The 26,904-nt window shown below is 47.6% G+C and overlaps 1 protein-coding gene across 3 annotated transcripts in view; it reads right to left on the reverse strand.

The window, feature by feature from the left end:
* RAD54L2 (RAD54-like 2 (S. cerevisiae)) overlaps positions 1–26,904 on the reverse strand; it is a 55,430-nt gene that overhangs the window by 509 nt on the left and 28,017 nt on the right. The window contains exons 3-23 of one of the 3 annotated variants that reach the window (XM_010561560.1): positions 20,413–20,611; positions 18,839–18,978; positions 17,136–17,267; positions 16,110–16,342; positions 15,428–15,610; positions 15,020–15,153; positions 13,560–13,756; positions 12,690–13,032; positions 10,793–10,970; positions 9,935–10,186; positions 9,197–9,315; positions 8,772–8,887; positions 7,652–7,751; positions 7,104–7,309; positions 5,640–5,815; positions 4,700–4,896; positions 4,389–4,585; positions 3,831–3,920; positions 3,154–3,246; positions 2,498–2,936; positions 2,222–2,405 (exon numbers count right to left, since the gene is read on the reverse strand). In XM_010561560.1, the coding sequence (XP_010559862.1) occupies positions 2,315–2,405; positions 2,498–2,936; positions 3,154–3,246; positions 3,831–3,920; positions 4,389–4,585; positions 4,700–4,896; positions 5,640–5,815; positions 7,104–7,309; positions 7,652–7,751; positions 8,772–8,887; positions 9,197–9,315; positions 9,935–10,186; positions 10,793–10,970; positions 12,690–13,032; positions 13,560–13,756; positions 15,020–15,153; positions 15,428–15,610; positions 16,110–16,342; positions 17,136–17,267; positions 18,839–18,978; positions 20,413–20,611 (3,815 nt within the window). In that variant the 3' untranslated portion in view covers positions 2,222–2,314. Of the gene's footprint in view, positions 1–1,478; positions 2,937–3,153; positions 3,247–3,830; positions 3,921–4,388; positions 4,586–4,699; positions 4,897–5,639; positions 5,816–7,103; positions 7,310–7,651; positions 7,752–8,771; positions 8,888–9,196; positions 9,316–9,934; positions 10,187–10,792; positions 10,971–12,689; positions 13,033–13,559; positions 13,757–15,019; positions 15,154–15,427; positions 15,611–16,109; positions 16,343–17,135; positions 17,268–18,838; positions 18,979–20,412; positions 20,612–26,904 lie in introns of those variants that run through there. The other 2 variants (XM_010561559.1, XM_010561558.1) reach the window with 2 other exon arrangements.

Below are 26,904 nucleotides of genomic sequence, written 5' to 3' on the forward strand. Positions count from 1 at the left end.
ATCCCTCTCTCTCTCTCAGGAAGGGAGGTCCCCATCTTCCAGCGCCCCTTTGATAGAGGATGTCAAGACATCCTGCCCTTTCCTACACCTAGCTGGTCCCAGCAAACACCAGCGACTGCAGCTTCCACAGCCTGAGAGGTCCCCTACAAGCTACCACTGCTCCAAGGTCCCAGCCACGCTGCAGGGACATCCCACACAGGTGTGCACATCTGCCTGGTGACACCCAGATGCGACACAGAGGTTCCCTGGATTTCAAGTCTCCAACCTAACGCGTTCACGCACACAGTCACGCACACCAAGTCCAACTGCGCTTGGGTACCCCCACCTCTCCCTAGGAGCCCTGGCACCGAGGCGAGCAGCCAGCGCGTTCGCTGTCGGGGCTAGGGCCAGCCTCTGCAAGCATGTGGCAGAGCAGGGCTGGCCGAGTGCCGCTCCCCATGTGGGGAAAGGCGCTTCGCCGGCAGGAGCTCTGCCTTCCCGACTCCGCACACCTCGCGGCCCTCCTCCTCACTGGGAATGAGCACAGGAGGCTTCCACAAGTGCTCCTCCACCTGCCCCAACATGACAAGAGGACTCCATCCTCCCTCTGGCTGCTGCAGAACACCCAGAGCAGCTCCTCCCTGCTCTGGCACGATCCCCCGATGGGGCACATCCAGCCAACGCGACACAGGTCAGCTACAGGCAACCTCCGCAGCTGGCCCTGCTTCTAAGACTATGCTTTGGTCAACCGGCTGCTTCTCCCCACACAGACAACCCAACAAGCAACCACTGCATGATGGAGGCCAGAATTTTATTTTTTTTAATATGGAAATTAATTTAAAAGTAGGAAGAAAGAGTCCCCCAAACAATAAATATTACGCCTTCATGAAATAAATTAACGTAGAGGTTCTGTGCAGGGGGAAGTCGCTCCAGTCACAGATTCAACAGCAACCAGCACTGGCTCCAGTGTCCCCTCCCAAACTTCTCCACTGCCTGGCACAGTGGAGAAGCAGCAGTGAGCCCACCTACCCCTGGATCTGGTGGGCCACAGTGGGGCGAGACGTGGCCTTCACAGAGCCTGGCAGCGCCACGGAGCCAGGGAATTCACCAGGATTCCCCTCCAACAGCCACCGAGATGTCTGGGATTGCTCCACTCATCTGGCACACAGAACCACAGGGCCAACCTACCTTGGACAGGACCCTCCAAGAAGGGTCTGGGGGAGGACAGGACCTTCCAGAAGGGCCTGAGGGAGCCCCCCGCCAGAGCCCTGCCCTCTTTGCTGCGGCAGGAGCCTGCCTGGAGCCCTCACACTAGTTTCATGTGAATTTGAAGAGGATGACAAATTGTTTGTGGGGTGTTTTGTTTTTTTGTTGTGGTTTTTTTTTTTTTTTTTACATCAATCCCTCCTCCCCCCCAACATATGTGATGTAGAAGCCCCCCCAATTCCTCCCCAGTAAAAATGCTTCGTCCCCAACCTCTGCTGGAGTCGCCCCCAAAGCCCACACCTCCCGGAGTGAGAGAAGTTCACAGATAAGGCAGTTCATGTGAGAGGGAGCTCGGCCCTGCCAGCGGTCAAGCCCATGCCTCCAGGCCTGAGAAGGGCAGGAACTCGCAACACCAAGCCTCCCCCTTCCAGACAAGACAGAGAACAGAGACAGACAGACAGCGTGGGAGGGAGGCACTCCTATGGTTTGCATTGCTGCTTCCCTCCTCCCCTGGCTCTTGCACCCCAGGCCCTTGCAGGTCCACTCCATCCCCCTCCCATCTCCCAGTCCCTAATACAATTAAGATCCTTGACAGCTAAAAAACAACAAAACAAAATGAAAAGAACAAAACAACCCCCACGCCACACCCTTCGCATCCTTCTCCACCCGCTGCTGTGGCCCAGAGGGGAAATCCTGACTCCCAAAAAGGTCCTGCAACTTTTGCCTCCTGGCAGAGCTGAGACCAAGCAGGAGCTGGGCCCATTATTTCCCTGTGATCTCTATAACATCGTCGTCTTTGTCCTCGTCATTAGAGCTGCATCCCACCTCTGGGACCTCCTGGGGTTCAAACTGAGGCACCTGGGACCGAAGGAGGCCCCCGGCCGGGTAGCCCGAGTGAGGGGACATGTAGCCAGGGTAGGCAGATGCCATGCTCCTGGAAAGGCTGCTAGGCAAGACGGGGGCTGGGAAAGGAGCAAACATCCTGGGCTCGGGCAGGAGTGACTGCGTGAAGGGAAGAGAGTAATTGGGCAGCACCCCGGTCAGAGAAGGGTTTAGCATGAATGAGGGGACGCTGGCGGTGGCTGAGGTAGCAGCAGAAGAGCTGGCGGTGCCGGCTGTCAGCAGAGGGTCAGTAGTCACAGGGAACACCAGATGAGGGTCTGGGAGTAAATTGGGCAGCTGGTAATAAGAGGAGCCAGTGCCCATGTACAAGGAGTTTCCTGGTTGGGAGGCAAATGGATGGGTTAGGTTGTGGTTTAAAGAGACAGGAGGCATGGTGAACCCACCAGAGACGGGGTACCCGTGTTCGTACGGCTGCATGGACGATGGCAACTGGCGCTTCTTCTGCTGCCTGCGGGCTTGCTCCTCCGGAGCCGACGGCGAAGTCGACTTGCGCTTGTTGCCCCGTAAGTCCAACACTGAGTGGGCATCGACGTGCTGGCTGGTGGCCGGTAGGGCTGAAGACACAGAGGGAGCCATGCAGTGAATCCCCACATGCTGCTCCGCTCCTCGGGCTGCTAAGCCAGGCGCGTTGTCTGTGCGGGCAGGGTGGCCTTGCACTGCGTTGGTGCTGGGAGAGCTGTGCCGGGACTCCCGGGCAGCCGCTGCCTCCGCATACTGCTGCAGCTCGCTGATGATCTCGGGGCTGTCAGGGGATATGGGCCGAGTGAGCTCCTCCGTGCTGGGGAGCTGCGGTGATGAGGCACTGTGTCTACCATTGCTTGTGGACTCCAGTGAAGAGCTCTGGGAGCCTGGAAACAAGGAGATGGAGCAGGTGAGAAAGACAACCTTGGAGAAAAACCTGGGGACCAAGAGGCAACAGTGGAAAGGAAGGTGGGGATATCGTGGGGAGATTGTGGGGTCAGCTCTGAACACAGGCGTGATGCAATGCAGACAGGGAACACTGCCCCAGACAGTCGGGTAGGAAAGCACGTGAGCAAGCCCCACACAGTGCTCACAAGTCCCTACCTGAGGCAGCTGTCCGACGGTCTTCATTGCCCTTTGGCTTCCCAGTGGTCCGGATAGCAAAAATCCGCCCATCGCTGGTCCGGATATACGTCCCTGGAACAGAGGCAGAATGACTTCATTCATGGTTTCCAGTCTCAGCTTAGGACCTTGGATCCATGAGCCCATGAGGCTGCCCAGGCAGGAACAGGACAGCAGTGCTGCATAAGACCAGCCCACAGGTCATGCAGAGAGATCAGCAGGGGGCTTCTGCCCCCTTCCTCACTCCTCACTTCCACCCTTTCAGCTTTCCTGGGTTGGAACTCACCCCCTCCCGATGTGCTGCCAGGGGGAAATGTGGTACTTCATGCTTGGGACTAAGTTTGCTCTGGGAGCAGCAGGAAGCATTTGGCTGGCCCAGTACATGCAGTGGGCATTGTGAGAATGAGACACCCAGCCACAAAGTTCAACAGTTCCTCTCAGAGGCAGGAGCAGCCACAGCTGCAATAGCCCCGAAGCATCAGCTACAACAGCACACCCAAAGCATGGGCTGCAACAGAGCCACTGCAAAGTCCAGATCTCCTCCCCTTCTTGTTTCTTTTCCTCTCAAGGAACTGATTCATGCTTTTACATCCTTTTCTTTGCTAATTAGCATTGGCTAGGACCCTATCCACAAATCTTACCAAGACAGAAAGACTTACCTTTTGTCCCTCGGATGATGTGGATGCTCTCACCAGCACTGATTCTTGCCTGTACATCAGTGGATGTGTTTGTACCCGGAATCACAATATCTGGCAGTGGGGGAAGAAATAGAACAGTGTCTGTGAAATTACACACCAGCCACAGTCAGGAGCAGGGCATGCACCGCCGAACCCCTTTGCTTGCAGTGCAGTTGTCTCTCCTGTGTGCTGTGCTAGAAGCAAGCCCTGGGTTTATTTCTGAGCAGCATAGACTCCAATGAAGCAAAAGCCACCCTGTTCTGGCACAGCATCTCCCCCATCCCAGCAAGGACAACTGGCGATGGTATGGCAGGCCCTCTCACAGGGAGTTCACTCCCAACAGCCCACCAAGCCCTTGCCCCTTGCACACCTGCAGGGAAAGTCCTCCAGGTACAGGGGAACCACTCAAATGCAGACAGGCAGTATCAGTGGCTCTGATGCCCGTCTGGCCACAGCCCATGTGGGCATCAACAATTCACCCTGCTCCTCAATTCACCATGGGCATCACAACTCAACTCACTGTGAGCATCAGCAGCTCACCTGTGGTGGTGACAATCTTCTGCACAAAGACACCGGCTCGCTGTAGATAGTTGATGGGGAAGTTGACAGCGGGGTTGGAACTTGAGGTTGATCCTGCACTGCCCATGGGGACATGCCGGGGCATCATAGGAATGGGGGTGGATTGAACTGGGCGGACGCTTGCTACCGGCTTGTCCTCACCCTTGAGGGCTGGTCGCCTAGTGACAGAAGAGGGAAGAAAGTGCAGTGCCCCCACTGACAGGGCTAGCCGACCTCTGCCCCTTCATTTCACGTCTACAGCACGGGAAGAAGGGGAAGAGGCAGGTACTCACCAGTTCCTCTGGCTAAAGGCAGGGATGCTCGTCAGACTCTGGTCACTGGCTGGGTAATACTGTGCGTAAGACGGCCGGGTGTAGGGGACGGATGCTCGCTTTTCCTCCTCATAGCTCTTCTTGGCTGCTTTCTTCTCTGCCTTGGTCAGCTTGTGCTCCTTCCGGTCGATCAGCAGTGACTCATGCTGAAAAGGCTCCTGCAACCCCACAGCACTGAGGTTTTGACACCAACACACCACAAGAGGGAACCAACATGCCCCAAATGGCAGCCACCTGGTCCCTGCATCAGCAATGTCTCCATCCCAGGCTGGAGCAGGGAAGAGGGGAGTTGGGAGGCAGAGCTGGTATTGGAGAAGTACATGTGGGGCAACGCTGTGGATGTGACCAAGGCTCAGCTTGAAGAGTCACAGAGTCAGCTAAGCCATCACTCACCGTTTCTAAGAGCACACAGCAAAACCCACGAGCCAAAGGCCAAGCTAAGAGCACAAGCACAGACCCTGCCAAGATGTCACACAGTCACCAGAGCCCCATGGCACCCAGCCACAGGCCCGCTCTGCAGCACCCCCCTACCAGTGAAACTCTTCACAACACAGGCAAGTGCTGGCTGTCTCAGCTTTGTTTTAAAGCCACCCCAGGAAGAGAGCTGGCAGCAAGCTGGGATATGCCACAGCCACCTTCCTGCCCAGCACGAAGTTGAAAAAAGGGGTGCCCTACAACCTGCCCCCAAACCTGTCCAGGACAGTCGTGGCTCTAAATGTGTAGAAGATATTGCAGGCAAGGGCAGGACTCTTCGGGCCCTTGCTAGAGGATTTTTTACCTATTCCCACCAGCACACAGATGTGACCTTCTTGCCACCATGTTCCCATCACACAGCCAGACTCCTCCAGACCTCCTCCTGCCTGTGCAGTGCTGTGCCAGCAAGGAAGCAGGTTGGTCTTACCTTGGTGATGAGGTGAGGATACTTGAGACAGGCTAATTGTAGAACAGACTCCTTCATCTTGCTTGGATTGAGGGAGAGCTGAGCAGGATCAGATTCTTCTTCCACAAAATGCAGCAGGTTCTCCACCTCCCGCCGGGTGAAGTTCAGCACTGGGTTGAGATCATCTACCACCCGATCTGGAAAAGAGAGAAAACAGAGTGGAGAAGGGAAGAGATGGGTACTGCTGCCTGCTGTCCTTCCTACACTCCTGTCCTAACAGAGCTCCTTCCTTGCAATCTGCATGGTCCTCAGAAGCCTTCTGTAAATGTCAGGGCAGGAAGAAAAATCATCAGCCATGTTCAGAGATGAGCCTGTTTGACCAAGTCAGGCTAACCAATCCCTTGTGCTCCAGACTGCACAGCAATGCAGTGCAAGTCACTGAGCTCCTGGCACACAGTAACATGAAGCTAGTTATAGATGTTGTCCCATCTCACATCACAAGACTGAAAACATACAAGCCCTAGGACAGAACGGCAGCCACATCAGCACATGCTCTCCCACAAATCCCACCAAAAAGGCTCAAGTTAATAACCAGGTACTAAAATTTACAGAACTCTGTTGAGTCAAAAGCTCAGAAAAGCAGTCACAGTCCCTCCCTCACAAAAGCCTGGAAGTTTTCCTTGGACATTCCTTCCTGCACACAGGGCAAATGGGATCACATGGAGAAAACATTTATATCTAGGACTCTCCTGGGAGCCAAGCCAGCTGCCAGGGGACTCCACCTCAAGTGCAAGACAGCATACTGAGCTGATCACACAGGGCTGTTGCCTCTGGAGTTGTGTTTCGAGACAAAGAAGGACACAGGCAGCAGAACTCTTTTTGGGTCACCACAACCCTCAGCTGCATGCTGTATGAGAGCAGCTTGACAGCTGGCACAAGCCAACACAAAAGATACTTTTGGTACAAGGGCAGGTCAGAACTGGAATGAATTAATTATTCTTGGCTCCTAAATAAGCACTATTACCCAAAGGTATCAATATATATTTTAATGTCGCTATTTTCCCTCTCTTACTGCTGGAGAAATGGAGGTACAGAGCCATTTAATAAGTAATGCCCAGTTTAAGACAAGTAATGCCCAGGCACGGGGGAAAACCAGATGTCCACCCCCTTAGTCTCCAGTCTCTTGTAGCAGCCAGGACAGTAGCAGGGAAGGTAAATGGCACTGCATTGGACTGGTAGCGCAACCCTGCTGCAGGGTGCTGTCTCTACAACCCCTACTGCTCTACCATGAATTTCTTATAGGATCTCATATCACTGTCAACTCATAAACATCAAACATAGCCCTAGGACAGCATCTCTGTCACTTCTTTGGCTATCTGATTTTCAACCTTAAAAAAAGAAGTTATGAAAACCACAGAAAGAGGATTTAAATGAACTAAAAGGAGCGAAAGCCAAGAGTGGAGTGCCATGTCCATCCACACTTACCCGACATGCCCTGCTTGGAGATCTGACGGTCATAGATCTTCTTCTCAAGGGTGTAATCAGAAACCAGTCTGTAAATGTGGCAAGGCTTCTTCTGCCCATAGCGGTACACTCGGCACACAGCCTGGGCGTCATGGCACGGGTTCCAAGAAGCGTCAAACACCACCACTCTGTTTGCTCCAATGAGGTTGACACCCAAACACCCAGCACTGGAAATTAAAGGCAAATTTCAAATTGTTGCCTTGGCCAATTTTCAAAGTTTCTAGAAATGGACAGCCATCATGGCCAAGAATGCATGAGGTGTCTATGGGAAGTCCCTCCAGTCATACAGGCAACTTCAAACCCATGTTTGGCTTCCAAGACTGTTGTAAGTTGTTGCAGAGGACTAAGGCTAAAATCCTACACCCCTAGGGAATTCAGAAACAGATGGCACTATCATCCCATAAAGTCTTGAGAGCATGTTACAAAGGAAGTTAAGAACTGAAAACCCATATGCATACAGAGCATCAGTGCGAGTCCTCCACTGTGCCTTTCTGCTCCAGCCAACTTACCGTGTGGACAAAAGGAAGAGCCAAACAGAGGTGTTGCTGGGGTCATTGAACTGGTTAATCAGTCGCTCCCTTTCCGAGGCAGAGGTGCTGCCATCCAGTCCTGAGAAGGAAATTAAGGACATATTTAAAAGCTCAGTATGTTTGGGGGAATCCCATCAAAACAAAACCACTTCCCAAACACTGAGCTTTGGCACTGGATCCCAACCAATTCTAGCTCTTCCTCAAGCCATGCACTCCAGGACCTCAACGGGACCACTCTGTACCTCTAATTTGCCCAGCCAGGCAGGTGCAATGCAGCCAGCCAGGTTGGGATTTGTTCAACTGAAAGATAAACAAAATATTACTCAAGCTTGGCAAGGCCAAGACTGGGAGTGCTACAACACACCTAGCCCACTAAGGCTCCATATTAGGCAAGACAGACAGCAAGCAAGAGCAGCAGGCACAAAGGCCTCACATGCTGGAAGCTTGAGGAACCATGAGAAAGCAAAATTGTGAAAGCCTTTGGCAAAACCCCATAGGCTGGATCTGATCATAGAGGGTACTGGTCTAAAGGAGTGCAGGGGGGTGTCATGTCTCTGTTCCTGAGCAGCAGCTTGCTTTTGGCAGCTCTGTAAAAATCTGGAACACCATATCCACCACTCCTCTCAGTCCTGGCCTGTAAAGTAGCCACACAAAGCAACAACCCATGCCAGAACAAGATTTAAAGCTGGGGAAGAGGGGAGGAGGAATTCACAGCCCAGAGCTAGTGAAAGCATTCCACAGTGATTCTGGTTTGGGAAGCAAGATCTAGAAAATAGCCAAACAGGAAGCAGAAAGTATCTTTTACAACTCAAAAAAGCACTAGTGTGTAAGTGAGATGTCAAAGATGTCTAACATCTTCTGAGTAAGATGTCAAAAAGAAGATTTAGAAATCATCAGTTAGATGCTATCAAACTGACACTGTCTTCCCAAGCAACTAAAGTAAGAACAATCTGAAGATTTCATCAGAAGAATGCTTCAGAAATAGCATTTTCACACCCAGGGACAACTACAAGAAGATGGTGGGCGACTTTCAGGAATTAGTCCGTCACAGCAGATCAAACAGTGTCACACCAAATTGAGGAGGATTGGCTGCACTCACTGTAATAGTTGATGTTTCGGACCCAGTTGTGAACTCCTCCATCTGAGCCTGGAGGACTCGGCATTGGTCTCTTTGCCAAAAACTCTTCAATGACGGATAACGTGGACAAGCTCTGGCTGCAAAACCAAGATCTCTGTTCAGGAGAAAGCCCCCACAGCTGCAAAAGTGGAGTATCAGAACTCTTCCCAAACCATAACAGCACTGACGGTTGTCAAACCCTGTTTGTGGCAGCACACCTCTCACTAGTAAACTTGATGGTGGCAGAAGTATAAAATCCATGGAGGAAACCCAGGATCTAATACAACAAAGGAGAAAAGGGGAACTGCCACACCACTGACCCCATGTAACAACCTCCTAATACCAGGAGGGGTTCAGCTACTCCAGCATTTAGTGACTGTAGGATCAGCTGTTGATACTTTGCTTACCTGAAGACCAAGATCTTGTCTCCAAGCTTCACACTTTCCTCAATTAGGTGGAACAGTAACACCATCTTGGGTGAGTTCTCCAAGACTCCCGTCTGGTAATTACACAAGATGTCTTTGGCCTACCGAGAAACGGGAGACTATTACAGGTGGAGTTGTTCATTCCCTGTTTAGTTCAACAATCCTGTCTCAAGGTGAGAGAAATAAGTCATTGCAGAGAGGTTATATACATCCAGCCAGGTCGAGGTGACAATGTTAGTCCCAACTACTGCTGCTGCTATCTCCCATTCCAGAAGCTCCAAATGACAAACTTCTTGGAGTATGGATGAATGAGCATCTTCTTAACCTCTCATGACTCTCTATCTCAAGACCTCTCCTTCAGCCCACTAGATGTATCACCATCTTATCTGGATTAAACTTCACCCTAACACCTTTTTTAGAATAACAAAGTCCACAGCCTTTTTGGTCAGATGAAAACAGTGGTATAAGAGTGCTGCCTGCACTCCTGACTCACAAGAGTCCCCAAACCCCTACCCAGCACCATGCAGACATGCTTATCAAGATGCTCTGTGGTAGGCAAAGTTTAAGAGAAATCCCCAACTCTTAAAACAGAAGAGGCTTTTCGTTGCTCTGGTTCAGAAAACTGCCCTAACAAAAAGAGGTACAGTCTTTCAGAGTAAGTATCTAGCCTATGTTTATCATAACTCACCAAATGAAGAGTTTTCCAGCAGTGGTACTCACCCACTCATAAGTAACAACCTGATTTGCTCTCTCCTGAAAAGGGTTGAAGCCAACGCTCTGGAGGAACTTGCTATTGGTAGCTTCTCCAACTGGTGATGCCAATGCACTACTCTCTGTTTTGACTTTAATTCCCTGAGGCTGGCAGCGGGAATTAGTACTTGCTGTGCCAAGGTCATCCACATCCAAATCCTGCTCATTTGCCAGATTCTCCTTTTGCAGAGCTTCATACAACACATCTGGATGATTCCAGATCTGAAGGGGTAAGAAAAGAAAGCAGTTAGGCCTGTGCTGGCCTGCTGCTTGCCAATGATTGTGGACTGAAATCCCCTACAGCTACTCAAAAGGAAGAACTAATATTTTGATCATCTCTTCACCATTCCCACATGGAACTGTAAGGCACTGCAGAGAAAACAAGTCTGACTGCATTAAGGTAGTGAAAACAGAAGATGTAACTGCCATCACACAAAGTATAAACCATCTTAACGAAGGCTCTCCTGACTTTAAAACTGCCCAATTCTTTCCTTGAGAACAAAACAGAAGGCCACTGTGCACCCCACACAGCACAAACACAAAGGAAGTTGCTTGTTTGCATAGCAGCAGGTAAGTGGTTAAGGTATCAGCCCAGTACTGCTTCAGCTGATGGCTGCAGGTTTCTTGCACAAATCTGAAAAAGAAATTTAACATCCCTGCACCCCAGTTCTGGAAGTGGGGATAACAATTCTGCTGGGCCATTGCAGAGCACTCTGGGGAGAGAAGATGTGCCTGGCCAACCACACTTTTACCTCCTGTTTCAACTCATATTCCCACCTTTCCCTTACATTACTAGAATACGTCTTTCTATCTCCTGCCAAAACCTACCTTACAACAGACACAGAAAGCTTTGAGTGGGTTCAGTCCCAGCCAGCCACTGTTGCCTGCATCTCGGAACCGGTTCATGAACTCCGTATAAAGGGCCCGCTGTATCTTTGATAGACGTACCAAAATGACATGTTCTTCCTTAGATGGGAGCTGAACCTTCAGCACATTGTGGCCTCGCCTGTGGATGAAATAGAGAGAGATAAATAGAGAGAAGGGAATTTCCAAATCTGACCTCTCTGTGGCTGCCTGTAGGGTAAGATTTTGACTTCTTGCCCGCCTGGCTGCAGGGAGAAAGACCTCTAGTTGCATGCTTCTCTAATGCATGACACTTCCGAGATAGTCTCCCTGCAGCCAAATACCAATGGTAAGCACAGTTACAGAGATCTCAAATGTTACAATCTTCTAGCACAGGTCACAGGGTTAAGAGGGTGATGAAAGTCCTGTTTTCCACGGCAGTTGAAAAATAGAAGACAGACCTAAGGTCTCTTTTTAGCTCTGCAATGACTAATACACTCCATCCTAAACACTGGTCCAGCATCTTAGAACCCTCATCTGAGAAACAAAGCTGATTTGTTTCCAGAGTGGTGGAGACACTGTCACTTTCCATAACTGAGGGTTCATGAAACACTTTCAGATCCTTAGGTAGAGGATGTCAAAAAGTGCACATCCAAATTAATTATTAAGACATCAAGATAAACCTGAGGTCACTCTGGTGAAGTTAGAGGTTTTCTCCATTATCAGTCTGTGGTACCAAAGCAAACCAACTTTACTTCTACCCCCAAGGCAAAACAGAGCCATAAGGACCATTTTGCAGTTGACAGATTGAGCAAGACAGAGATTCTGAGAGAAATATGGAGCTGCTAACCTAAGAATCTCCTTGGTAGTCTTCTATGTAAGCCTAAAATCCTCCCACAAAGACAGATAAGGTACCTGTTTAAAACTCAAGCCTAAGAAGCTGGATCGATGGGCCAAGGCCAACTCTATGAGATTCAACAAGGCTTAGTGCTGGGTCCTGCACTTTGGTCACAACAACCCCATGCAGTGCTACAGGCTTGGGGGAGAGTGGCTGGAAAGCTGCCTGGTGGAAAAGGACCTGGGGGTGCTGGTTGACAGACGGCTGAATATGAGCCAGCAGTGTGCCCAGGTGGCCAAGAAGGCCAATAGCATCCTGGCTTGTATCAGAAAGCATGGCCAGCAGGACTAGGGAAGTGATTGTCCCCCTGTACTTGGCACTGCTGAGGCTGTACCTCAAATACTGTGTTTGGTTTTGGGCCCCTCACTACAAGACAGACATTGAGGTACTGGAGCACATCCAAAGAAGAGCAACGAAGCTGGTGAAAGTTCTAGAGCACAGGTCCTATGAGGAGCGGCTGAAGGAACTGAGGCTGTTCAGTCTGGAGAAAAAGGCTGAGGGGAGACCTTATTGCTCTTCACAACTACCTGAAAGGAGATTGTAGCGAGGCAGGTGGTGTTCTCTTTTCCCAGGACAAGAGGAAACAGCCTCTAGTTGCGCCAGGGGAGGTTTAGATTGGATATTAGGAAAAATTTCTTCACCAAAAAGGTTGTCAAACATTGGAACAGACTATCCAGGGAAGTGGTTGAGTCACCATCCCTGGAGGTATTTAAAAGATGTGTAGATGTTGCACTGAGGGACATGGTTTAGCGGTGGACTTGGTAGTGTTAGGTTAACAGTTGGACTCGATGATCTTAAGGGTCTTTTCCAATGTAAATGATTCTATGATTCTGTAAGGCAGCAAGATTAGTTCTAAATGATTCTATGATTCTGTAAGGCAGCAAGATTAGTTCTACTGCATAAACTCAGCAAACAAGCAGGTTAATTTGGGATGAAGGAGCTGTTTGCATAGACTACACCGTTAAGAACTCCTTGTGGACTCACCGCTGCACAAAGCCTTCCAACAGGCTATGCAGGACATGACTGCGATACCTCATGAGACGGACATCTTGAGGGGTGCTGTCAATACACTGCCCATTCAGGATAGGGCGCTCAAACATGTTGCTGAATTCCTGCCGTGAGCCTAGAAAGTCAGGTCGGACAAAGTCTACCATGCACCAATACTCAATGAGGTTGTTCTGGAGGGGGTAGCCAGTCAGCACCACCCGCCGGCGGGAGCGGATGTTCTTCAGGGCCTGCGAAGTGCTGGCATGGCAGTTCTTTATCCGGTGTCCCTCATCACAAATAACCACATCTGGGCCAGGGCGAGACAAAGCTTTCTCAATCCCTGAGGACAAGGAACATTAAGTGTTAGTTAGAGATGAATAAGACAAAGTTCTGGTTTTATATGGTCACCAACTTCACAAAAAGAGGGGTAGTTCTGAAAGACAAAAAGCAGTATTCATGGGTGGCAGAGAGCAAGGCTGATTCAGGAAATAAAAGGTGACTAGACACTAGCTCTGATTTAGCATAATGTGGTAATGACCGGACATGACTGTCCCTTGATTTCTGCTCAATGACCTGCATTGCATCAAGTTGGGTGTCTTGCATCAGATCAGACTGGCAAATCTCACACAGACAAATCCCCAAGTTCAGTGTACTGACTTCTATGCTTACTTGCAGCTATTGCAAGAAATGAAAGACTCAACCAAAGCTCAACAACCTTCTGTCTCCAAAGACACAATCCTGCCCGGCAAAGTTTGATCATGTCAGGGATGCTAAAAGCAAGTTATAGGTTGTTTCCCTGTGCTGCCAGAGTTGATAGCCAGCTAGACAACAGGATCACGCTCTCTCTCTCTAGGACTGGCCTCCCACCTTTCAGAAGCTCTTGCTGCCGGTCTTCCTCATCCAAGTCAATAATGACAGGGCCAGTTTGTTTCTTTGTTTTCTTCTTCCTGCCAGTGGCAAAGGACTTCTTCAGTGAGAGGAGACGGTACATTTCATATCCCATAAGCAGCACACCACCTTCTATGACCCAGTCATTCACCACCTTTGCACGTGCAGCTGTTGTCCTGCAAAACAAACAGACAAACAAACAAACCAACCAACCAAATAAACTGTAAGCTTTCTCTCCAGTTTCTGTTTGAACCACTGGATTGGAGTCTGCTGAGAAAAAAGACCCATTCAATTAATTAAAGCACTTTCTTGCATCAAACCAGAGAGAAGAATATAATGAAATTGCTTTAGGAGACAATCTGGTACAGAGGAAAAGAAAAAAGCCTTTTAAGTGTCATGGGTAGCAGGCTTGAGAATGACAAATCCTTACAGGAACTGAGCTGTAGAAGTTTGTAATGTACAAAAGCATATCAAACTTGAGAGCATCCTTTTTAAAGAGTTGTTGAGGATACTGCCTCTGCAAAAACCATTTTCAGAATGAGCTGCTAACATACGTGGTTGTAATCATCTAGTCATTTATCCCTTATTGTTGTCTCTTCCAATGCTAATGTCCCTCAATTATTCCTTCCCTGCTAGCCTGCTCAGTATTGGTTCAGATCAAGACGTTGTCCTCACTCAATCCTCCCAGAGCACACTAGATCCCATCCAATAGTAAACACATGGCTGGAGCAGATTCAAAGTATGTTCCACCCAGAAGGTGAAGATCTCCACAGATAGGTGTACGAACACAGGTGGTGAACTGAGAGTTCCCTAGGATCACTACGCTGTCCTGATCCATGCAAGAAAAATGACCCAGAAAGAAGCAGAGATCCACAAGCCAAGAATACACTCTACGCCACGCTGTAACTGCAATCACTGATCTCTCCTTTCTGGAGAAGGAGGTTTTGTATAACTTGCCAGAATCCCTCAAGGACAACACAATTCACAAAAAGTCACAGTGTCAGGTAGAGGAATCCCTAAGTGTGTGAAAAATCTCAGGAAAAAAAAACAAGCCACATTTAAAATATGAGAGACACGTGGTATAGGGGGCATATGCCTCAGGAATCCCAGGACTCTGACAGGACTAGCAGTGTACCACCAGAAACAAGCCATAGCACTTCTGCTCCTCTCTGCAGAAGTAGCTATGGAAGAACAGAAAGGCCTGTTAGCAGTGTAAGAAAGAAGTACAAGATATAAATATTTAATGAAAGAGACAGTAAATCTCTCACAGGTACCCAAATCCTCCCCTTAAGACAGCATCTGCAACAAATGCAGAGTGGGAAAGATCTGGGAGTCGAGGGCATAGAATTAGCCCATACTAAACAGTCTGCAACAGCAATTCTGAAAACAGTTCCTTAAGATGCAGTCCAAGAGCTCAAAAGGCTTTTACTGACACCTACTTGTGTTCGTCATTCAGGATGTGGACTTTGAAGGTGCGGGGCTGGACCTCTTTGGAGTTATAATCAGCAGGAAGGTTTTCAGGTGCTGGGAGCCACATGTTGAATTCTGCTAGCCAGTTTTGGAGCGTATTCACCTGAAAAAGTTAGCCATGGAAGGATTAAGAACCTAGTTGAGTCACTCAGGATTTTAAGGCAAAAATGAGAATAGGAAATGACATCCAGCTGTGCCCAGACAGAAGGAGCAGACCACAGCAGGCAAACTCAGGGACACAGGGAACGAAAGAGGGAGAAGAGCAGCAAGGGTATGATAGAGCTTGATGTGAGACAGGACACTAATCAATATTCTCTACACAAAGAAAGAAGCAGTGTAAGGAAGTCCCTCAGCCAGCCCTTCATGTGGCTACTTACAGGTACAATGGCAAGAACAGTCTTTGCTTCCGTGTGCCGAAAAAGTACATCCAAGAAAGAGATGACCTGTATGGTCTTGCCCAGGCCCATGCTATGTGCTAAAATACACCCAAACCCACTGCTGGTTTTAAATCTTTCCAAGGACTCGACCAAGTTGTCATATAGGAATCGGATCCCACCAATCTAGACAGAAAAGTAGGTAAGGTATTAGAATGGTGGGGAAAAAACCAAGATCAGTATATATTTACAGAGTGGCAAGCACAGTAAGATTGCATAAACCATGAAAATATAAAGGGGATGTTTCAAGTTCACTACAGTACTCTAATCTAGGGAAGGCTCAGAAAGTCAGTGTTTTTAGATACTCATGAAACTTCCTGAGAATGTAACAATAAATCAAAATTCATTTGTAGCCAGAGAATTTGAATTGGGGTCAATTAGTTTGTTTATAAATATAATTTTATTTTTAAAATGTTCATTTAAATATACAAAGGTCTGATGATAACAATAGCTGAAATAATAGATAGCCCTGGCCTTCCTTTAATTTGTCCTTACCATTTGACTGTCCACAACAGCCGCCACCACCACAACCAGGCTGGTCACAGAGCTCACCAAAGAAGTTCTGCTGAGATTACAAGGCAGGCTTGCCTGAATTCATTGCATTTTCAAGGATAACAAAGCCTACCTGATGAGGTTTTACTGCATGTGCAAGCTGGGGAGCCAGGAAAATGTCCTCCTCGTTTGGTGGATGATTGATGTTGACAATGACTTGCCCCAGAGCATCTGACTTATTTAAGGCATCATTCACATGAGAGCCACTGCTCTCTTCACTGCCATCCTCCTCCCCTTCATTGCCAGAATCACTGCTGTCCACAATTTGGAGGGCATCATCCTCTCCTGAACTCAGCTCAATCACTTCTGTAAAGTAATCAAAACAGGAGAGAATAAGGGCAAAAGTTAACTTGACATCAAGGTTTTTTATGCATTAAAAAAAAAAAAAAAAAAAAAAAAAATCAGGAAAACAAGGCTACCACCTTTTGCAATTCCACACTGGCCTAATGACTTATTCTGAACAAGCAGGCACAATCCAGGCACACATCAGGCCCCTCAGAGCAGCTTATAAAAGCATGAGTTTCCCTGAGTTTCCCCATGTTTCAGAGAACACTAATTTGGGCTTCCAAACAGAACATGAGACAGTTTCTGTAAGTGTTTTATGTTCTCCTCCCTATGTCCTCTTAATTCCCAAACCCAGATATGTATTTTAACTGTTGATACAATGTCAAAGGACCACCAAAAAAATCAGGCTGAAGTACTCTACTGGAGTGGTATAAAGAAGTCAGGTTAGATCCGTTTGGGACAAGGGACACAAAACCCACTTTAAATTGCAGATCAGAATACTTAGATGCTCATTTTATACACAGCAGATGACACACATCTCATGTAAGCATTCTTCAGCAGAGCACCAAGCAAAATTAAGTGCATTTATAAACCAGAAATAAATACAAGTTCTCAAGAGTGCCTGATAGGCCATTTTTTAAATGTCAGTTTAGGAGTCAAAGGCCAGAAGTGGCCATATATTTGGAAACCAATAGGCTTACAAAAATCTGAAGTGATTCACTACTGGAGCATCTGACTAGATGAAAACAGGAGACTTGTGGCTAAATAAACTGCATATTGTGAGAAGACCAGGCTGAAGCAATTGGTCACTTACCATCTTTAATGCTATTTTTTCCTTTAGCATCATCTTCACTGCCACTGCTGGTACTATCTAGGCAAATCACTTCCTCAGCCAGGACCTGAGGGGGGAGCTGAGTAGCCTCTGCTGTTCTGAAAACGATGTCCTCTACAAACATAAATTACAAACAATAAGTAATTCATAATAATGGAGAAGGAGACAAGACTGTTCGGAAACCAGACAGTATTTCCTTCCACTTTTGCTCCAGTAACTTAGCTCTGGAATTTTCCATAATAGACTCTCACTGTCTACAATACTGCTATGACTCAGCTTCCTGGGTCACAATCTCCTCCTTTCTCAATATGCCGAAACAATAGCCCATTGCACCCTCTCTATTGCATGCCCTGGCTGGGGCACACTGACCATGCAACATGCTGAAGTCCCTTTTTTAATTTATTCTTTTTTTTTGGAGGGGGGGTCTCGGAAGTAAAAGCTGGTTTTCAACCAGCAGAGAAAGTACCAACTGCTGAAGGGATGATAACTGCCCTTTGTTAGTAGGGACACTGTAATAATTACATCCCACATACCATAAACAACTTTTGCTGATCAAGACCATTTGTTTGTATGTTTAAGTACTGCCATGGTGGGGAGAGAGGATAGCTAACAGGGCCAAATAAGCACCACTGCAATGACTCAGCAAGCAATGATGTTCTTCTGGGGCTGCAACCTACTCTGCAACAAGTGTTTTAAATAGTTCTTATTCCTTTCCCTATATGCAAAAATGTTTTGAACACTTGCACTTAAGGGAGAATATATATTTTCTCAAGAGGCAAAGTCAACTCAAGAACTCCTTGCCCCAACACAACTTCCAACTGCACTTCTCTGCCCTTTACACCAGTCTGAGAGGCTGTGCCATAAACTAAGGTTAGAATGCAAGATGACATATTCACTGGAAGACAAGGGTGATGCTTAACCATTTATACTGCCTGCTATTTCACTGCTTGCTGAAACATGCAAGACAGGACAAGGTTACATCACAACCATATGCGCACCCAGTCTGTTGTTCCACTATCCTTCTTACCAGACCCATGCATTACCAGATCATTCACAGTACATATATGATCTGGACAAAGGACATGGTATTTCTGTCAAGTCTGTTGGTTTAAGCTTCCATACCAGTTGGAAAGACAAGAGAGACCTGTTCCAGCATCCCGCTTACACACAATTGACTTGTCAAAATATCTTCCACAAAAGTTACTTGCCACCTTTCACCATGCAGCCACAGCATCTTGATTCAGAACTAGCTCAGAAGTGGAACTGACTACACTGAACCAACAAGTGGTTTGGAACAGCTGTTTCAAGAGTTTACACTTGAAAGTCCAAGTGCAGCATAGAATCATAGAATAGTTTGGGTTCGAAGGGACCTTTAAAGGTTATCCGGTCCAACCCCCCTGCCATGTGCAGTGACATCTTCAACTACATCAGGTTGCTGAAAGCCCCATCCAACCTGACCTTGAATGTTTTCAGGGATGGGGCATCTACAACCTGTCCAGGCAACCTGTTCCATTGTTTCACCACCCTCATCGGAAAAAATTTCTTCCTTATGTCCAGTCTGAATCTACCCTCTTTTAGTTTAAAACCATTACCCCTTGTCCTATCACAGACAAGCATAGCACTTCTTCCTCATTCAGCTTCTATCCTTAAAAATCTTGCTTCAGGTGGCATCTCCCGCTGCTTACCAGGAAGAAACTCTAGGGGTACAGTTGGTATAGTGGCTGGGTAATCCTTCCTCTGCTGTTCTAGCCGTTTCCTTCTCTCCAACTCTTCCTGCTGGGCTGCTTTTGTCACGGCTTCCAGTTGGTCCTCACGCAACAGCTTTCTGAACACAGGAGCAGAGAAACATGATTTGGTTACACTCAAACAATTTCTTCCAAAAACGTGAATGGCTGTACACCTGGCTCAAAAGATGACTGACAAGCTCCAGGAAGTCTGTCAGCTACACTGACTAGGAACATCATCGCCAAAAGCTATAGACAAATTCTACAGCTATTTCAAGACTGTGTTTCCCAGCTACAGGTAACACTACTATTAGTAAGGAAAAGACAAAGGTTTGACAGAAGCTAAATAATGAAAGGAGGAAAAATGTGAGCGGGTAAGTATATACTTAAACTAGGTTATCATAGACTAGTTCTTCTATCTGAAAGGATGTTATTTATTACTATGCAGTTTATAAACAGAAATGCACGAAGTCATGCAAAGAAGATGTATGGGAAGAAAAGGCATCAATTCGCCCACAGAAAGTCATCACCCTGATTCTCCTCTGACATAGCATTTTCAGGAACTAGAACCTCTAATGGCTTTAGCAATTGTTTCAAAGGATGCTCTCAAAGCACCTTACCTGTATGGGTAATTTTCATTACTTCCAAAAGTTGCTTTCCCCCCTCTTCAGTTTCACATGTGCAGCCCTGGAAATGAATGCTCTTTTGCCAGAGGAGAGGTGCAGTACAAGCAGTGGTAAAATCCAGCTCCCTCAAACTAGCCTTTAAATCCACCCAGCTCCACACTGCAGGGACATCTCCTCCATCCTAATGAGGTCTCAGTTTCCAAGGCCTACTCAACGCTCATTCCTTCAGCTTTAAGTAAATCAATCTGAACAAGCTTAAACAGGAACCAAGGACCACCAGCATGTTACACACAGGGCAAAAGAGCCACTTGCTGCCACAGGAGTTCCTGCTCCATTATGACTCCTCTGAGTATTTTAGATGCCCTTGAACAAAATTTCACAGTGAATTACCACCTCATAACTTGCCCCAGAATATATGTGCTGACTTACACAATCAAGTAATACTGCTTTATAAAATTCAGGTGAAATTGATTTCCAACATTTCAGTCACCAGTCACAGCATCAGCATTCCTGCCAACAAGTACCCAGGATAGCAGAGGGAAGGACTGTATTTTAGGCTGTTTGCAATAGGATCCTCATCAGCAGATATCTGAAACTGGATGTTTACTTAATGGTGGCACTGTTTTTCAACTACATTTGTTAAAAGCCAGCAGCAAATACGTAATTTTTTCAAGATATTCCATAACCAAATATTCACTCTTCTGAAATACCAAACAAGTCTGCACCCACATGCAGCACTCCAGTCTGAGATCATACTACTCCCACTGGTGAAATCCTAGGGTTTTGGAAAAGAAAAGCCATCTGGTTTGCCAGCAGTGGCAAAATGTAGCTCAAAAGCAAAGTCCAGAGATCCCAATTTATCCAAAGGCTATACAGGACCCTAGCTTCTTCTGTCCTGCTGCTGCTTACCTTATGTTCCTCCGCATGTGAGACGGTTTCTGAGCCCTCTTCTTTTTGGTGTCCTCAGAGGCCAGGCTCTTGTGCTGGTTCTGCAAAAGTCGCTCTGCCCGCTCACTCTGAGATGAGGTAGTTGAAGTAGAGCGCTGCCATTCTCCATCCTCTGCATGTTCAACATGGTCACCGCTGAACACAGCTTCCTGGGGTTGGTCTGAAAAGACAAGGAGGTAATGACATGAGAAGAATTCTGCCAAGCTGGCAGCTGGCTTTTACATGAGCATTCATCAGGATTTGAGCTGAATGGGAACCAACAATCCCTGTTCTCACGCGTTTGCAAGCACGTTTCTCTGAGGGTCAAAACTGGGGTCCTTTCTGACAGCCACTCAAAGAGTATTAAAAAGTTTTACAGTGAAGGTTCTGTTCCCAGTGAAAGCCAAGACTAACACCACTCAACACAGCCCAAAAGTATCCTGACAAGAAAACAAGGCAAAATTATTTCAGTCCATGTAGAGCACTTGCTGCCCCTAAGGACCTGTTTTCCTACAGGGGCCCGATGAGCTCTGATTAAAACAAGGAACTCAAATCTCTTTTTCTTTGTTTCACATCATTCAAGTGGGGCAGAAATTTCCATTTATATGACACCTCTGTAACCACCTTCCAAGTTAACAGAACATACCATGCAAGAGGTTATCTGGTTCAAGCACTAGGCCATGGCTTAGCAGGCAGCTCAGTGGTTTTATACCAGGCTCCACTCTCACGATTTAAATGGTACATGGCAATATTCTTTCTATATTATAAATCACACGCATTCCTTTTTCTCTTCATTCTCCTATTTTCAGACTTCCATTAGTGGCTGATTTCAGTCTTAAAGCACTATGTGAAATGACACCTTGTTCTATGTGACATTTTGCTCTTCAGCAGGCTGCCAGTGACCAAGCTAATGGTTGCAGAGCACAGAAAGGAAATGTTTCTGTTCAAAAGCTTCCCTAGAAGTAAACTGTTTCTGACAAGCCTTGTAATAGCTTCTTTGAAGCATCTTGTTCCCTTGTGTCAGTCAAAGAGATACCCTGAACCTCATCTCATAATCAGCTTTCTTGCTTATACTGTGTATCTGAGCTAATGACTGAAGTGACACTTGGACAGAACTTTGAAGAAAAGAAGGAAAGAAGACATCAGTGCAGAAGAATGTGGCAGATGAAGTAATACAGAACCAACCAGCATCACATTGTGACTCCATGGGACCTGAAGACAAAGAGCATCCCTTCTCAAAAAGCTGGGAGTTTAAATGAAGGATGCTTCAGTACAGCACGTTGCATGTACAGCACCTCTACAGCTGCCACGTTAATATGCCTATTAAATTAACCTTACCACCAGCATCACCTCTTAAAATCAAGATGACAAGAACTAGATTCACACTGTGGTCAAAAGCACCAACTTTGCAAGCTTCCTCTCCAGACATCCCATCAGACCTGTCCCAGCATTTGCTCAAAGTCTCTGTCAGAATCCATTTAGGACTTCAGGGCTCACCCCACCATGGACCAATACCAGCAGCAGCCCAAAAGTTTCAGTGAACATCAGTGCCAGCCAGTCCTACACATACTGGAAAAACAGGTATCCACAACTTATGGGATGAAATGGATCTCATGATGAATGCAAGAAAGAGTTATGTTGCATGTGAAGATACAAGCAAAGGGTTTCGCTGCTACAATCATGGCAGTCATCCTACCACAGCCAAGGTCCTGGTGCCCCATCCTCCCACCACGCCTCCTTAAACTTACAAGCACAGATATCATGCATCACATTCACTTGCAGACAGAGAACTGTGCTGGGAATAAACCCAGTTTCCCAGGCTTCCCAGACAACAGCTCTGCTATTTGAGCTACAGACACATTTTAGTCACATCACCTGCAGTTCTTCAGCACTGTTTCCTTCCCCCCACCCCTCTCGCCTCCTGGTTATATAACTAGATCAAAAGATTGGATGAAATAGGGCAAAGGGAAGCGGGGAGGCTGCACACGTGATCACATGCTCCGGGATGAGTCATTAAAGCAGTGACTGACTATCCGGGAGACCAAACACTGCCATGGTTACACTGCTGCCATCTCACCCTGGGCCCAGGGGACCTTGACAAGGCACCAGACAGCACAAAGTCAAGCTTGTTTGGAAGAGGAAGCACTTCTCTCCCCACACCCCAGCAATTACCCACGTCACCTCCTTTGGCAGCGACTCTGCCACCCGCACTGTGCTGGGAAAGGGTGCCTTCAGGACGAGGGTGACGCTAACAAAATCCAAAGGCTCAGCAGTCCAAAGTTGAGGCCATTAAGTGTCTCCTCTATATGGTTTTGTATTTGTTGTGCTATCCCTACGTAGACTCATTCCACCTCTGCATTTTACCTTTTCTTTCTTAATCATATGTAATGCAAGCCCTGGTGAAACCTACACACAGCTGGATCAGACAGGTTTTTTTTACAATATAATTCTCATCTGACCAGGAGCCTAAAGCCCAAAATCTGGTGATAAATTTGGTCCTGCACTGAGTACAGGCCCTCATCCGTGACAGCCATGTCTGCTCAGGCTGGTGTTTGTCCTGCCAATACAAGTTCTGAGGTGAGGAACACAATCTGTGCCTCAGCCCACATTCCTGACGCATACGCATCTAGACACTGAGATCTCTTCCACGCTAGTGACAGTACCAAACATCACACTGATTCAGCTGCAGTGGGATTCAGAGGACAGCCGGCTTCCCGAGGCTGGTCCTGCCCTTGCCACTACAATGAATAAAGCTGCTTTTCACAAAGCTTAACTAACACAATGATAAAATCACAAGTTTAACCATGCAACAGCTCCCACCACACCTGTGACATGAGCTGGCAGTTACTAGCAGGAATTATTTTGTTGCTGTTTTGTATTAAACTCCTGATTGTGGAGACAGCCTAAATCTTACCGCATATGAAAAGCAAGGATCCCCACTGCAGCCACGTGGCTGCAGTCCAGCATGGTGAGCTCAAAGCTGTGTAACTGGGACCCACGCTGGGACAGAAACACGTTGAGAAACAATAACTACACACACAAAAACCCATTTTGTACAAGAACAGGTTTAGTCTTTGAGTTGGAGGGAGTGTGGGAACGGCCTCGTTGAACAGGTCCCATCAGGTGATCAATGGAATAATTCCTGCCCCAGTTTTGCCAAGCCTACATCTACAACAGAAATGCAATTATGGTTTTGTAACAGGAGCTCAACATGCCACTCTGACATGGCTATACAAGTAGCTTTTTACACAACACAAAAATTCATCAGCCATATTTGCATGTTGATTACTGCCTGATCATGCTTAAGCTGTTAGCGCACTCTAGGAAGACCTGGGCAGTTAATCCACATTGCTTCAACGAGAAAAGCATTGCCACCAGCCCATGGGTAACAACCCAGCACAGCCCTGCACAGCGCCATCAGCCACATATGCCCAAGCGCAGCTGGGCAAAAGAGCAGGCCCAAGTCCGCTCAGCAAAAGACAACCATGGGTCAGTTGTGGTCGCCGACAAAGATGTAAACCCATCCCATGCTTACACACTGTGGGCATTGAGAATCAGCTGGAACACCAACTGCTGGATTCACACCAGCTCTGCTGCATGTTTTGCACTGTGCCCACCAGAAGAGGCACCAGCTCTACGGAGAGGGTTTCCTGAGAGTAGTGGTGATAGCATCAATGCAGCCAGTGAGCCTGTCAAGAAGCTGCTCCTTCAGGTGGCTTACAGCTCTCTGAGAGGTCCCCAGGCAGTTCCCACTGGTGCTTGGTTACAGACACCTGCACGCACCCAGGCACTCCATCCTGCAAGGTACCCGGAATGCCAAGAGGGGCACGACTATCCTTTCTCATGCACTTTAGAGGTTTAAATGCACCCGCACCATCAAGACCCAATAGACCTGACTACAACACAGCTCTGGTTTGTGCTGCAGACCAAGGGTTGCCAGTTTTCTTTGCTCAGTAAGCAGCAGCAATCACCACCCCCAGCTGTACATACAAGCAGGGGGAAGTGTTTGGCTTCTTACCCAACACTTGCATATTACAGTTTAGAAGTCTCCGGAAGGAAAAGAGTTGTGACTGCTCTGTATAACTCTGCTTCAGATGCTCCCTATGTGGTGTGACTGTCAGAGCCGCCCCTAAACACTGCACACAGGTATGACTCATGATGCATAACACAGCAAAAGTTTTGTCCCACAGTTGGGCACTTCCTATTGCACCCAAGCTTACTAAACTCACCTCATCACTTCCTTCTTGCAGAATACTCTCCAACTTTCCTTAAAACAGCATGGGATACAGCCTGGAGAATATTCTCTAGCATCTTTGATTCAGCAGTGACTTGCTCTCGACACATACAGCCTGCTCTACAAAGAGGCTCAGGTTGCTGTGAAATGTCGTGAAGCAGCAGGTACATTTTTTTTGAGGCGTGAGATTTCTGTAACTAAGGCAGTCTTCTCCTGACATCGAGGTGTGTGAGAAACTGTTATAGCTGCATCCGATCTCCACACTCCAAGACACACCTCAGTAAGTCCAAGTATCTGTGCACACACAAGTAAACACTCACAGCTCTGCTCTAGCAACAGTCCAACACTCCTAGGAGTACAGAAATTGGCACTCAGGATAAGACCTGAAGGTCCCCTACCGGAGGCTGCTGCACAAGAAGGTCCAAGAGACCCCTCAGTAGACAAAACACTGTGCAAGGTGGTTACTTCCTTGCCTCCTCAGTTACTATCTAGCTAATGCGGCTAACTAGGGGTACACCCTCTGCCTGGGAGGCCAACTTCTCTGCCAGGGTTAACGCCAATGATTGCTGGGAAGGCATACCACTAAAAAACAGACACTTGTTTATTTCTAAAATCATTTCACTACAGAAACTCAGGATACCAAATAGCACTATTTTGCTTAGTCTTTCCGCATTATTTCCTACCCTAAGGACAGGGATGTGCATGCATGGTGAGGAAGGTAGCTGCATGCAGAGCAGTGAGGAGTTAATTCTTGCTTTGGGAGCTGTCCTGGTTTCAGCTGGGATAGAGTTAATTTTCTTTCTAGTAGCTGGTATAGTGTTGTGTTTTGGATTTAGCATGAGAAGAATGTTGATAACACACTGATGTTTTCAGTTGTTGCTAAGCAGTGTTTATACTAAATCAAGGATTTTTCGGCTTCTCATGCCCAGCCAGCAAGAAGGCTGCAGGGGCACAAGAAGATGGGACGGGACACAGCCAGGGCAGCTGACCCAAACTGGCCAAAGGGGTATTCCATACCATGTGACATCATGCCCAGTATATAAACTGGGGGGAGTTGGCCTGGGGGGGGATCGCTGCTCGGGAACTAACTGGGCATCGGTCAGCGAGTGGTGAGCAATTGCACTGTGCATCACTTGTTTTGTATATTCAAATTCTTTTATTGTTATTATTGTCATTTTTATTTTCTTCCTTTCTGTCCTATTAAACTGTTCTTATCTCAACCCATGAGTTTTTTTCCCCAATTCTCTCCCCCATCCCACTGGGTGGGGGGAAGTGAGTGAACAGCTGCATGGTGCTTGGTTGATGGCTGGGGTTAAACCACGACAGGAGCTCTCTTTTGTCCTGAACAAAGAACAAGGAGCAGTTAAATATTATTGCAGGCATTCTGGGAACTTCCATGCAGTTTGCGGGCAATAGCTTGTCAGAGACTAGCTAGTACTAGCTAGTACTACTACAGCCAGTACTGAGCTGTCAAAGCAAGAATGGGAGGAGCACTGAGGGATAGCACAAGAAAGACTAATTGCACAGCTCCAGCTGCAACACTCGCAGTCACTGACACACTGAACTACAACTGTGCCAAAGGCTAGAGAAGCGACTCTGCAGAGCAAGCCTGACTGCAAACGCACTGTCAGGCTCAAAGATATTCTCTGGGGTTATGTGATGTCTTCCCAGTGCACTGGGCACTGGAGAGGTGTGCAGGTGATGCCAGAGTTCAACTGTACTCGGCACCTGAAGAACTGCAGTTCTCTAAGTGCAGCACAGCAATCACCTCAGAGGCTGGCAACAGCCAGAGTGCTCTAGCTCATCCTGTATTCAGCTGTGGAATATAAATTAAATATTTTCAGAATATTCTTTCTTTGTATGCAACTGGTGCAGCTGTTGCGTGAATGCGATGCAAGAAGGGAGGAGAGGTGTCTGCACAGAGCACCCTCTCATAGAGGCGGCATTACAAAAATCCTTGAGCACCCCAAGGCTGGAGCCAGGAAATTCCTTGTGAAACCCCTCAAGGATGGTGTAGGTGAAAGGGGGAAGCTCAGACTCCCTTCCTCCAGGCCCTACCTGTTGCAACATCCAGGAGAGCCACGAAGCCCCCCTCCCAGGGCTTGACACACATCAACGCCTGGTTCCTTCCTCCCCAAGCACCAGCAAAGCCACCCCACAGGGTGGACGGAGGGGGACACAGCCCCTCCAGGGACTCAGAGCCGTGGCTACCCCCTGCAGCCACTACCAGGGCAGCTAAT

The sequence above is a fragment of the Haliaeetus leucocephalus genome, unplaced genomic scaffold (assembly GCF_000737465.1).
Source record: "Haliaeetus leucocephalus isolate CR32 unplaced genomic scaffold, Haliaeetus_leucocephalus-4.0 Scaffold148, whole genome shotgun sequence".
NCBI classification, from domain to species: Eukaryota; Metazoa; Chordata; class Aves; order Accipitriformes; family Accipitridae; genus Haliaeetus; species Haliaeetus leucocephalus.